Source organism: Chelmon rostratus, chromosome 13, assembly GCF_017976325.1.
Source record: "Chelmon rostratus isolate fCheRos1 chromosome 13, fCheRos1.pri, whole genome shotgun sequence".
Classification (NCBI taxonomy): Eukaryota; Metazoa; Chordata; class Actinopteri; order Chaetodontiformes; family Chaetodontidae; genus Chelmon; species Chelmon rostratus.
Window position 1 is genome coordinate 4,461,319 of NC_055670.1, and position 14,624 is coordinate 4,475,942.

The window sequence follows — 14,624 nt, forward strand, 5'->3', positions numbered from 1 at the left end:
GATTATGCGTTTATAGAGGCTACGGACGGGTGCCCCGATTACTCGCATTATACGGATATACGCGCCGCTCCTCTGGGGCTAATTTCTTCAAAACGACTCCAAATACCACCAAAGTTGTCTGGGTGTCTAGATGGTCGTATTTAATGCTACAAATAAAGTCCAGGTTGTAAAAAACAAAAGTTATCCTTTAAGACAAAGTGCTAACTCCAATGGTATTACACCTTCTAAGAGGTCATGAAGTACATCTGGGGGATACCCCGTCACAAAATGGAAATACTTTTCTGTTAATGGGCAAACCTTCTTTACACCATAACAATGTAACTGTTCAGGGTTTTCCTTAACAGACTGAACATGTGATGTATAATTCTCCTTTGTTCTTGGTGGAAAAAAATTCAGAATGCAGTACTTCCCCCTCTTGTACTTAGAATGAAAAGGACCGTCAGGACCAAAGGCTTTAGTTAGAGGATTACAGAGCTGTAATTTTTCAACTAACTCACTGATAACATTTTCGTCAACTGTGCAGTTATTCTGTGTCAAAATATTTTTCACTAAATTTGGAATATATTGAGATGATGACGCACAAATAAACTGGAGCTGTTCCACCAAGTCATCTACACATTTACCTGTGACATTATAAAAGCTTTCTAGCTTCAACGAGAGAGAACCAATTATTTTCACATATGAACTTGTATGATCTTCGTAATCTGAATGTACAGTAGTTTCCAACTCCACATCATAAGTTGATTCCACTGATGAAAAATGGCTTTCATTCTGTTGAACACTGGTAGAAATTGGAAGTTTTACAATGACATCAGTCTTTAAGTCATCACATGAGTAAGATTGGTGCTTTCGACTTCTATGCGTAGCATAAGTGCCATATATGTTCGTTTTGAACTCACAGCCATCAAACACACACTCTACTGTTTCTAGTCTTTTAAGATGAGAGTTAATGTGTTGAAAATAATCTTTAGGATTTGGAAAGCATGAGTCACAAATTTTACATTTGAAAGCTATCACATCTGGTTGATTTTCAGTTTTCTCTGATTTGTGAGCTCTAGACAAGTGTGAACGCAAACCACCCCAAGTTTTAAAGGAACAAGGACAGTTCAAATGAATACAAGGCAGATGATGTCCATGACCAAAATGTCCATGTTTCAGTCGATAGTGTTTAAGAAGTCCCCCCTTCGATGATGCCACAAATTTACAGAGCTTGCACTGCCATTCCATACACTGTTACCTTACTGTGGGTGTATGAGAAACATCAGCAGCTCAGAGGGCAGAGATCAACAAGGTGGTGGTGGTGGTGATCACGGGTTCAAGTATGGCCTGCTGCTTTTCCTCCTCCCTCTATCTCCCTCCTTCATATGAGCATTTCTGTGACTCCAGGCTGATTCTGTAATATAAGCAGAAAAAAGTGAGTACAATTAAAAATGCTATTACCTGTTACAGCAAGTTGATACACAGTATATAGTCTATATTCCCGCAATATGTATATACAGCATCTATAACTTAATAAATACAGGCATGCTTTGTTACTATTAGGCTAAATCACTTCAATTCATTTCGACTGATTAGTTAGAAGAGTCCATGCATTGGACCACATTTCGGATAGTTTGCGCTAAAAACTCCAACCCCCGTGGCGTGCACACAGACCACGTTTAGAGCGGCTCAAAAGACAGTCAGACCCACGGGAATCTTAAGATGACCGACACTCACTAATGTTACCTGTCAATTGAACTGGGGGGGGGGGGGTGTTTCTGCTATTTTCGACGCGGCACGCAGCCGAAAAGAGAGACGTGGAGGTTAAAAATGGGTCGGGCCGAGTTGGTCCGGCGCCTTGAAAACTAACGTCAACGCGGTCTGAAACCAAATACAAAGCTAGCCTGAAGCATCTTTCCTATGGCTATGGCTAACTTAGCACGGGGAGGAGTTTGAAATTTTATTGCCAAACCGGTCCCCACTTTGAAATATGCCTGCATATGCATGTTCGAGCTACACAGTGTCTTAAAAAAGGCCATGACTCACTTAACATGGTATAATATTGGTGAAGAATGGCTTCGTCACAACAGTAATGTTTGTAAACTGATATTTCATGATAATGTCTGGCTTCAGCAACTAAGGAATATTAAAATGGAAAAATACATTAATTGAAAATCAGATACTTAACGGTCAGGTCCAGCTGAACTCAATCCGCTGCGCCGGCAGCTCTGGTCTGTCCTAACCGTCAGGGGATGACGTCACGACGTCAGCGTCACGTTAGTTGATTTTTTTACATAGTTAAGTTGCTGTCTAATAAAATTGAGGTGAACATAAAACTAATTGATATTCATAGTGCATTCTCAAATGTGTGATTGCCCCACTTTTCAGCAGCGCTCATAGTGGAATACGGCAGTTCATTTTAACCAATAGGATTCCCCCCATGTGATCCCCGAAACCAATCGGATTCAGCAGCACATTCCCGCCGCCCTGCCCAGCGAAAACCAGTTACTTGTTAGACACAGGACTCATCAAGGCCAAAGAGCTAACTTAGCGTGTCCCTTTTCTTACGCTCAACCCCGACAGACTTCACAGCTTCAGGAAACATGGTGAGTATGAAAACATAGTTTTTCTTCACTTTTTGTGTTGATTCATGTCAATTAAAAACTCTGAAGTGCGTAGTCAAGCGGCAGCGCAGTTTAACCGTCGACCGTTATTAATTTAAATACCCCCATTAACGGTCTACATTTGAGCTTTGTTTAAAATAAACACATAAAACGTTTGAGTTGAAAGACTGTTCACCAAACTCCACCTTCAGTGGGTCGTTTTAACTGTAACTTTAGTCATTTTAGTATAAGTTGACTGGACAGGGCACATCCCAAACTGAAGTTCAGCTGCCAATTTCCGGTTTTCGTGTCTGCGCATCGACCGAGTTGGCGGAGGTCAATGTGTGTGTAAATCTTTAGCTAACGTTACAGGTGTGTTTGTTGTTCTACCACAGAAGTTTTTGCTCTCCATAGATAGATAGATAGATAGATAGATCTACCATCTCTGTCAACACAGACATGATCATCTTTCACTGAGCAATGATTGAGGAGCTGTAATCACATTAACGCTAACGTGCTAACAGAGCTAACGGTGCTCACAGAGCTAATAGAGCTAACGACATCAACAAGGGGGCGGGGGGGATTGGGTTTTCATTATGCATTTGTCTGTCTGTGTGTGTTTACACAGACAGACAAATGTGTAATAACACTGGCTCGGGACGTTGCCCTGTATCCCTAATAATAATAGTAATAATAATAAGAAACACGCGGGATAGTAATAAGTGACTCAGAGTGTGCCCCGTGTCCCTAATAATATAACAGTAAAAATGATATATAATTCTTAATCACAACACATGATGTTCTTCCTTAAGCGCACTGTATGCCTGAATCATCAACCTCTTTGTGATTAATGTTTTATTAAGGGGTTTTCTGTTCTGCAAATCAATAGCTGAATGTGCAACATTTCATCAGGTGACCTCAGTCATTATGATCTGGTTCTTTACCAAGAGCCTTTTTTTTAAAAGCCTCCTCCATAGATATTACATTGGCTGTAGAGAAGTTCTCACCATGTGATGAGTAGCCTTCAGCGTCAACTTAAGTTTGTTACAGATGTTACAAGAGCTTTTCAAGATAGCTTTTCAGCCAGCCAAGTGTGTTTTTTTAATTCCTAAACTTTTTCACACCTCTTTCCACAGCGTGAGTATATCTCAGTGCACGTGGGTCAGGCTGGTGTCCAGATTGGCAATGCCTGCTGGGAGCTTTATTGTCTGGAACATGGGATCCAGCCGGACGGACAGATGCCCAGTGACAAGACCATTGGAGGAGGAGACGATTCCTCCAACACCTTCTTCAGTGAGACGGGAACTGGAAAGCATGTCCCCAGAGCTGTTTTTGTGGATCTGGAGCCCACTGTCATCGGTAAACTCATGAAATATAAATTATAATAAATATTGAGGGTGGAGGGGGGATCTTCTTAAAAATCCCTCCGCCAGTCAAACCCGCCTATAATGTACGGTACTTCCCCTTAGATGAGGTGCGTACTGGGACCTACCGCCAGCTGTTCCACCCTGAGCAGCTGATCACTGGAAAGCAGGATGCTGCCAAGATCTACGCCCGTGGACACTACACCATTGGCAAAGAGATCATCAACCTGGTGCTGGAGAGGATCCGCAAACTGGTGGGTACATTCAGAGCAGATTTTGGTCCTGAATATGAAATGAAAAGACAGAACTGTATCTGATGTGTGATCATTGTGTCTCCCTCTCTGTCCTCAGGCTGACCAATGCACTGGCCTTCAGGGCTTCCTGGTCTTCCACAGCCTTGGAGGTGGCACCGGCTCTGGTTTCACCTCCCTGCTGATGGAGCGTCTGTCTGTGGACTACGGCAAGAAGTCCAAGCTGGAGTTCTCCGTCTACCCAGCTCCACAGGTGTCCACCGCTGTGCTGGAGCCCTACAACTCCATCCTGACCACCCACGCCACCCTGGAGCACTCTGACTGTGCCTTCTTGGTGGACAACGAGGCCATCTACGATATCTGCCGTAGGAACCTCGACATCGAGCGTCCCACTTACACCAACCTGAACAGGTTGATCAGTCAGGTTGTGTCCTCCATCACTGCTTCCTCTCGTTTTGATGATGCCCTCAATTTTGGTCTGACAGAGTTCCAGACCAACTTGGTGCCATATCCCCGTATCCACTTCCCTCTGGCCACCTATGCCCCTGTCATCTCTGCTGAGAAGGCTTACCATGAGCAGTTAACGGTGTCTGAAATCACCAGCGCCTGCTTTGAGCCAGCCAATCAGATGGTGAAATGTGACCCTCGCCACGGCAAAAGCATGGCTTGTTGCCTTTTGTATTGTGGTGATGTGGTGCCCAAAGATGTGAATGCTGCCATTGCCACCATCAAGGCCAAGCGCACCATCCAGTTTGTGGACTGGTGCCCCACTAGTTTCAGGCTTGGCATCAACTACGAGCCGCCCACTGTAGTTCCCGGTGGAGACCTGGCCAAGGTCCAGAGGGCCGTGTGCATGCTGAGCAACACCACTGCTATTGCAGAGGCCTGGGCTCGGCTTGACCACAAGTTTGATCTGATGTACGCTAAGCGTGCCTTTGTTCACTGGTATGTGCGTGAGGGTATGGAGGAGGGAGAGTTCTTCGAGGCCAGAGAGGACATGGCAGCTCTGGAGAAGGATTATGAGGAGGTTGGAGCTCATAATGTTGGAGAGGATGATGAAGGAGAGGAGTATTGAGCAGGCATGCATTCCACTGTAATGATTCTGATCTGTCCCTAGATTGTTGTAGAAAAATAAAGTTTGTTCATTGACTGCAGTACTGTTTACTTGAACACTGTTTCCATAGGGCAGAAGTACTATTAGAGAGCATTTTAAATAGAAGTGCAGAATCTTCTGTCTCTGTAGTTTAATGCTAAGGGCAGCTGCTATCTTGGGCAGTATCAAACTGGTTTGTGTAGTTTCACATGGCATTAGTTTTAGTGATACCTTGTTGTAAAAGGACTGTTACTCTGCTAACATTACACTCCAAGCCACAGATAAACATCTTTAAGTAACATATCTGCCTTAGATCAGTTGATATTAATTTGGTTCTCACTCAGATCTAAAATGTTCTGACTGTAGATGGTCTTGCTGCTCAGCTCACTTTAGTCACTTGGGGGCAGTAGAGTTCAACAGATGTTTGAACTCCACACCAGGCTGAAATGTCAGACCACTGTAAATTTCAAATTACCTGAACGTTACCTACCAAATGACTTTTACATCAGGTGTTACAGTGCACCACTTGCACATCTTTTATCAATTGAAGGTGTACTTTCTTCATGACTTGGGAACTGCCTGGGAAGAAGCAAGGCTCCACACTGGTCTGGTTTAAAATAGGGTGTGGTATTCACATTGGCCCAGGGGAGGGATAGTGGGTGTCTCATGCTGGCCGACAGGCGGTGTTTAAGAATACGTGACTCTGCTGTTGCTAGACTCCATTTCTTCTGAATAATGAATGACATTGTATTAAAATCAGGGAATGAATTTATAAACTTATCAAACTAAAATTGGAAGAGGAAACATAATATGGGCAGAGTGATGATGCATAAAGAAAACATGACTGATTCACCAAAACATAACTCATTTACAAGTGTTGTAAAAGTTTTTATTTAATTTTGTTGTAATAAGTTTGGCCACACAAATCCATTTCTTCAAATGCAGCAGTTATTTGATTTCATTAAATGCACAAAAACAGACAAAACAAAATGGCTTGTACATGACACTGACCTCCATGAATACAGTTTATTGCACTAAGCATCCAGTTCATCTGCTGATTTGTCAATCCTGTTATTCGTTAATGCATCGGTAGATTCAGAATAAAGTATCTGCCAAACACGTATTCCAAATATGAGCTCATGGGAGATTTATTAAAACTAGATTTTTGTCAACTGCTTGTAGATTTTCGGTTTTGGCATGAAAACAATGCGTCATGCACACACAGCAAAATCAAAAGTGTTAGATTTCCAGTCTTGGTGTTGTATGTTAAAAATACAGTGTTAATTCAACACTTGCTTAGTTTAATTCAACTATGTGAGAGTTAATTCCTCAAAAGAGTTGGTGTTAATCCAGGGAGTTAAATCCAAACAACACTTATAAGTGTTGATTTTAAAGTGCTGCTCCCAGAATTGCAACGGATCTGTGACGTGTTTGTCTAAAGTGCGGGATGACCTGGAGTCAGACTCAAGCGGGCTCAGCAGAAGAACACTCTCTTTTCACCTCCAGACTTCAGGAGTATGTTTCGTAAGTAAATCAGGCGTCATGCCGATTTAATAATACTTTCTATTAATATTTTTATATGTGTCGATAATAAGTGTCACGGAGTCCTGTCTATAGCTCCAACAAGTTAAGCTAAGTCCCATGTTAAGATTAGCATGACTGCTGTATATTATTTTTTAAGGGCACATTAATGTTCCTTTTACACACCAGTGTTGATGAAAATAGACAACTTGATTAACGTAAGTATAGGCCACACGTTTGGATAAGACGGCATATAACTGCACATTTTTTGTAAGAGGTTAAAGCTAGCTAGTAGCGCGTGCATGAGGTGTCCGTAACCAAATATTCTCTGTGGAAAAATCTGTAGGCTGTCAAAGTGCGCGTACGGTAATTAATTAGCTATGGTCTAGTTTCAAAGAAAATGTCAAGCCATGGAGCAACGTTCGAGAGCCGGGGCTGGTTTAGCTCCTGCCTGCCCAGAGACTGCTGCTATTGCTAAATGTCAGACTTGCTCTGTGAGCCGGGTAGCGTGATGCTGCCATAGACTTCCTGGAGAAACAGACACACCGGACCACCGCGCCAGCCACACCAGCTCTGCTCTTATGGGCAGAAGTAGTTTGTTTAATTATTTCATTTTTGTATTCTTAACATTAGCTTCCCAATCTAACGTTAGCCGCAGCTAATAACGTTACCGGAGTCACACACCCCCTCAGCTGCTGCCATAATAATAAACATCTGAAATGCCGGTGAGTTTTTCTAACTTTAAAGTTACACAGTGTTTTAGCTATCTATGCATATGAACAGGAACGTCGCTGTCGTGTTTATTCCTTCAGTTGACGTTATTTTGCCAAACTAACAGAGAAGAGTTGATCATGTATCTTTGTGTTTATGTAGCTATATGTCTGTGTTGTTAGCAGGAGAACTATCTTAGCCGTCATGACAGCAGGCAGGCTGTAACAGTGTTATTCTGCTCGCCTCCGTTGTCCAGGTGGAGACTCATGAATGACGCTTAAGAAATCAAAACAAATACCCCGACGGTCGAATCAGGCACGGCAAAATCATCATGTCTCTCCACATCCACGGTGGACATACAGTAAATGATGATGTAGTGTGGATGTCTTTTCTTCTGTTTTTTTTTTTCTATAGTACATCATGTTGGTGAAGGTGAGATTTAGAGAAACGCAGAGGTATGTCAAAGTGGCTGAGACTGAAGATGGCTATGACGACTTCAACACATTTCTTCAGAAAGGTTGGCATGACTTTTAATAGAGCCCAGAATGGTTGTGTAAATTGACTAATTGCTTTAATATCTACTGAATATATGTGATATGTAAATGTCTCATATTATGGAGTTGTGTTTATGATAGCTAATGCCCCGTGTGCTCTTGATCTAAAATGTTGAGAAAAACAAGTTTAGTAAATTTCTGTTGATTGTACTTTTTCCATTGCTCTAAATTTAATATTTTTTATCAGTCATTCAAAAGCTAGACCTTCCACTTGAGACTGAGCTGCACTTAACAGATGAATCAGGGACAGAAGTCGATGCAGATGTGTTTGAGGAGCTTTTGCAAGCAGGGAACCTTACTGTTAGGGTGGCAACTGAGAAGTCAACAGGTGAGACTCAGGCTTGTCAGGCCAGGAGTGGATCGTCAATAAAGAGCATTGTGAAGAACTTATTATTTTTTCCTTTTGTGTATACATTTTTTTTAACTGTTTACAGTTGTGCTTCATCATGATCTTTCATATACTTCGTTGGAGTCACCCATGTCAGACAACTCATCTGTGTCAGTGTCAGAAGACTCCCTGGCGGTATCCTCTGATTCATCAGATTCAACTGTGATTGTTCACACAAATGGAGGGAAAAGAACCCATGTTGAACGGGAATCAGCAAAAGAGGTCTAAGTTATCAAATATCACACACAAATATATTGTGCAGTTGAACTGTGTTAAACTGGTTTGTTGTTGGACGTAATGATGATGATGGTGATGGATATAATTGCTGATTTGCTTTATGATTCTTTATCTCTTAGATGGTGAGAGATGCTCTAAAGAGTAAACGTGGTGGACAGATTATTTTGGATGAATATCACAAGGTGAAAACATTGATGGATAGTACAAGGAGACAATTGGTAAACCTTGTGGCCGACATGCTTGAAAATCATGGGTAAGACTTCAGTTCATATTTATACTTTACACAATACAGATTTTTTTTTAACAGCACACTTATTTTAGGACACTGCACATTAGTAAATCAACTTATTTATTTTCTCCCGTGAAAGAGATAAATACTAAATGGCTAAAACGTGATAAAAAAAAATCGTTTGAGAGAGACTTAAACTCAATGAAGCTAACAACAGTAAAAATTTGTAAACACTAAAGATATTGTTGTAGTAATGTCATGTTTATCTTTCAGGAGGAGCCCACCTGTCTGCGAAGTAAATATGCTTTGGGAATCATCTCTCTATTTCCCAGCCTCAGAGATCCATACTCGAACAATGGATATGTAAGTTTCTAAATGAAAAGCTTGTATATCAATTCATGGTGTAGTAATATGGTCTGAACTTACTCTACAATTGAATGTTTTTAATATTACAAGAACACTTCTATGACCCACAGAGTGGATCTGGGTACTTGGCCTGGAGGATAAAAACTGTTCAGCGCAACACTGCAGCTCAGTCCCGGAGATCTTCCACCAGCACACCATACCAGGATAGTCCAAAGAGAAAGAGAGAGTTTCTCTACATAGATAAGCAGCTGCTTGGTGAGGAGTGTCATGAAGCAATATCATTTTTGAAACATTCAACTGACGAATCTGCAATCAAAGAGAAGATGAGGGCTACTTTTCAGTACCGCCAAACACTGGTTCAAGATCAGCAGTGCTCTTCGACAGTTTTGGATGTCTTCCCACGATTCCTCAACATCACTGGCTTGGTAAGAAAGACAACTTCTTTATATTAAGTGAATTGTCACTCAATGTATAAACTTTTAAGTTTCATAAGTATAAAAATTTGTGTTCTTCTGTAGATTGACCAAGATTTCACCATGATGTTTGGAGAGGAAGTGTCGGGCAGATTTTTGGCAAAATGGCCTACTTTTTTCAAACCTAGGATCCTGACAGACTGCAAAAAACTGACCCCCAATGAACACATTCAAGACCTCTTGTCTGCACAGCACGACTCAGGTGGGTCTGGTTAGTTTCTCCTCTTTCTTTCCTTCTCTTTAAAATTATGACTTGAATGTGTCAGACATTTTCTCCTGTTTTTTCCCAAGGCTGGGACAGTGACTTGTCAAGCATTCTGCTGTTGGTTCACTTGCTGCCACCCACGTCCAAAGGCCACAAGAAGAGTCCTAAAATCAGCGCATGTCAAGCCGAAGACCATGTCATTCGATATTTGCAGGTATGCAAATAGTAATGTACTTATGTTCTCTTAAATGTAGCAGTGCTATATTTTATGATTTTCTCATGATTCTTATTTACATTTTGTTAAAGATGGGAGCCAGTGTGGAAATGTTCCTTGTCTAAAAAATTCAATGTCTAAAAAAAATTTAGTGTTGAAAATTCAGTGTCTCCAAAGATTCATTGTCGAAAATTCAGTGTCAAAATTCAGAGTCAACATCCGGGTAACAAAACAGAAGCAATCAATCCCTGAATCAAATTGTTCAACAACCAGCCAATCAAGTTACGCTCCACCTGTGACCTGTGACCTGTGACCCCGAAACAGAGAGCGGTGAAGCTCGCTCAGCTATGGCAACAGCAGGCAGAAACGACGACCCTTCGGTGAGTGTATTTACTCATTATTTACCATTTTTGTTCAAAAAATTCAGTAACAGATATTACCGGACTCGTTGCACATTAACAGAAGTTCTTGAGCAGTATCTGCACAGAACGTATTATGAGGTGGCGTCCGTTAAAACGGTTAGCAATTAGCTAACGGTATGTTTGCATGGGTTACTGCTAGTAATGTCACTCACAGTTCTGTGGCAGCGAGTATCTGACAAGAAATATTTGACTGACAGTACATTTAACAGTTGCTTTACCCAAAACAGTTTTAAAAATAGCACAAATGGACAGCAAATAATGTAGCTGTCTGTCATCAAACTCATTGCTTGTCATTATCGTTTCGCTGTTTAAACCCTCTTTGTGCCGCTGGCTTGTAGATCCTTATTTTTTGGTGCTCTATTTGTGATGACAGGATAGTCAGGCTGACCTTGTGCAGTCAGCCAGGCACTTATTGCAGCTAATAAGTTCGTCTGAGAGGGGCTCAGCCAGTGGTGGCGCAACAAATCAAGATATGAGGTTTAGTATTAAACTTCAGTTCATGTACATATGGCTTGATTTACCTGTTGCAGATGTATTGATGATTAATAAATATCTTTTGGATACAATCCTGCAGAGAACAGAGACAGACAGAGAGACCATCACTTCAAATGGAAATGACCAGGTAAAGACTTAAGGTCAATTTAAATGCAAGCCCTATGTATGCACATTTTCAGATGCTGCTGATTTGTACAGGTAAAATTCTGCTCTTTACTTTTACAGAAAGTAACTATAATATTGTGTTGCATGGTATGTTTCTTACCAATATTGCAGACATTCAAATCTAAGTTGGTAAACCTTGGAAGAAAGTATCTGATGTTTTGTGACTCTTCAAAATGTATAAAGTCCTGTTTAACTTGAGGCTAATGTGAAATTGCTTTATGAACTAAAAAATATATATGGGATTTGAAGGTGTAAAAGATTGCCTATTGCACTTTATAAGAAACTGGTGAAGATAGGCAATACAGTGCCATGTTTTTGTCTTTTCTATAGATCCTTCCCAGGTCTTTTTAACAAGGGCAGAGGGAAGAGGCGCTTTCCTGCAGCAAACCTTGTTCCTGCCAAGAGACTTAAACCACTTGATGTGGCCTTCTATTTGTTGCCGAAGCAGTGTGAAAAAACCCCAAAAGAGCAGGAGCAAATAGTCCATATGCATGCAGGATTGGGCCGCCTCATCTAGATGAAAACACAACACATGACGAGGTTGTAACAAGAAGTTAGTTGTTTAAGGCTAGCTGTATTGTAAGGATTTGCTAGTTTGTCATGCAGTGTGATAAATGCTATTTCTGGCTGGAATGATGAGCTTTAATTCTCTTTTGGAGAGGCTTACACTTGCATCCATTTTTTGCTTACAGTTATGTGATGCCCTCAAAGTTCTATTTCCAAAATTGGGGGATGTTACTGGTGGGTGGCTGCTATACAAACCTGCAGGTAGGGTGACACAGATTGACAGTTGCTCACTCATAAAAAACAGTACATATGTGGCAGCTAACTTCACATTATGCAATGCACAACACTGTTACTTTATTTTTGAACAGATGGTACCGAAATAAAACTTCAAAAGATTTCTTCAAACTCATCTCTGTACATTTATTATTCAACAATTTCAATTTAAGGAATTTTGTGAACATTTATTAGGTCATGCCTAACTGCAAATCAGCAACTGCAAACTAATTGATTGTAATTTTATTTATAAAAGTCAACAAAAAAATTTACTTGTTTTGTTATCATTGACTTCTTCAGTCTGGCCTGTTGTCAGACTAGAAGTCTAGTTGCTTTGACATAACTTCTAGTTTTATCTATATCAAATAAACTGTTGAAAGTTCTAATTTTCTTCTCCTCTTTTCTAAAGGTGGATGGGGTAGCCGAAAATTCTCTCTTGTGGCTCCTGATGTTACTGGCTATACAGGCATGATGTTGAAGTCTGTAAGTCGTGGGGGTAAAAATCTATTCATAGCCCCAATTCAAGAGGAACTCAGCACAGATCCCCTACCACTAACTGATGCAGCATTCAGCAGCATGCCAAAAGCCACGTGTCAGAAGTGTGGAGTTGCAGTTCCTCTTCCACTCCTGACAGAACACATCAAGTCTTGTGATGTCATGAACGTTGGCAGTGACGACAACCTGGCTAATGCAGATAGCAGTGAGTCTGAAGACAGAAAATGTAAGAATTCTTCATTTAAAGCTTTTGTGAGCATTTTGTGTAGTATTAAACAACATAAACTGTTTTTCTTTAAATTAACATTGTTCTAGCTTGTAACTTTTCAATATTTCTCAACAGCGGATATGCAGGAGTGTCCTGTCTGCACAGAAATGTTTCCCATTGACTTGATTGAGGTACACGCTTCTTCATGTGTGGAAAGGTATCTATTGTTATGACTTTAGGTCATTTGTAGATAAATGTGTAGATATGTCAGGTGTGTCTCACTCCACCTCAGCCTATGTGCATGTGTGAGAGCAGCAGGAGATGAGCAGAAACAGGTGGAGTCCATGGATTGGTGGATCGGGAGGGAATTGCAGCTACCGGATTGGCCCAGAAGACAAAGCAACTTTATTTAAACCGGCAGAAGCAGCCCCCCCCAGATTTTGTGTGTGTTTGTACCACCTTGTTCTTAAGAACTCAAAACGTGAGCATCCCTTTGTGTTTCCTTTTTAGTTGTTTTGCTTTTTTTTGCCCGACTGGTTTGAAGACGAAGGTTAGAAACCTGTCCTTTTGTTTGCTCCTTTGTTGTGTTAGGGCTCTGCTCTGCTTGTTAAATAAAATTTTGTTTAAACTGACCATTTGAGTTGGCTGGCCTCACTTGGGAGTGGAAGGAGTGGAGCATTTATGCTACGGCCAGGATTCCCTAGGCTTGGCTGTAACATAAATGCTCCACTCCTTCCATGCGAGAGGTCCCGGGTTCAAATCCCGGACGAGCCCCCAATTTATGTTACAGCCAAGCCTAGGGAATCCTGGCCGTAGCCAGGAGAATCCTGGAATCCTGAGGCCAGCCAACTCAAATGGTCAGTTTAAACAAAAGTTTATTTAACAAGCAGAGCAGAGCCCTAACACAACAAAGGAGCAAACAGGCATTTATGAAGCATGGCCTACTCTTGATGCAAACCATGAATTGATTACCTTGCTGTAATATTTTTACTTTGACCTGGAATATCTGTATTTTAACTCAAGTAATGGTGTGGTGTTGTGTACTTTATCATTTGATATTACAATAATGTTAAATATAATACTTTTAAATCTTAGCACAGTCTTCAGAGCTCAACGTTGCCAGATTGAATGCCAGATTGGTTCTCCCACTAATCTTCACATATATAGTCAGTGATTATTAGGATGCTTTGTTTATGCCTGAATAAGGCTTGATGGCTCTAACTTGCGATTTGAATGTACATGTTAAAGATTTTTGTTGTCTCGACAGTCAAGCATAGATCAAGAAACCACATTTTTGTTTTTTATTTTTTTCTTATTAGGCTGGTTAACTATCAGTGACCCCACCAAGGCCATATCTCAGTGTGCTGACAGTTTTCTACGTATTCTTGAAATGGAGAGCCCCTTGCATCTCAGCATGGACATCAGAAAAATGGCCCTAATCTCCTTCTACAAGCAACCTAGTGTGGAATGGGGACGACCTCTGAATTGCAAACTTGAAGGTAGCTCCAATTACAAGTTACACTTGTCCAAAAATAATTTAAGTATTTCCTTTGTCCTTATCTTGTCAAACTTTAAATTGTGTTACAGGAGATGCTGCAATTGGACAGGGTGTAACTCGCTTTTTTTTCTCAACATGCATGGAAAAACTGAAGTCAGGGTTTTGCATCAATTTTGGTATGCTATATTTTAATTGGTTTGCTTTAACATGAAAGTTCAAGGGATTCTACTGAATGTATAATGCCTATATTGATGAGAGCTTCAGTTTCCAGTCCATGACAGTACTAACATACTGTGTATTGTCTGACAACTATTGACTCTCAAATTCATACCTAATGGCAAGTAAGACCAATATTAACATGCATATATTTGTA

At 40.9% G+C, this 14,624-nt stretch overlaps 1 protein-coding gene across 1 annotated transcript; it reads left to right on the plus strand.

Moving 5' to 3' along the window:
* Positions 1 to 2,540: 2,540 nt before the first annotated feature.
* LOC121616138 (tubulin alpha-1C chain-like) lies at positions 2,541 to 5,272 on the plus strand. The gene is made up of 4 exons (XM_041950796.1): positions 2,541 to 2,585; positions 3,719 to 3,941; positions 4,052 to 4,200; positions 4,298 to 5,272. The coding sequence occupies exons 1-4, from the start codon at positions 2,583 to 2,585 to the stop codon at positions 5,270 to 5,272; spliced, it is 1,350 nt and encodes a 449-aa protein (XP_041806730.1). The 5' UTR covers positions 2,541 to 2,582.
* Positions 5,273 to 14,624: the final 9,352 nt, after the last annotated feature.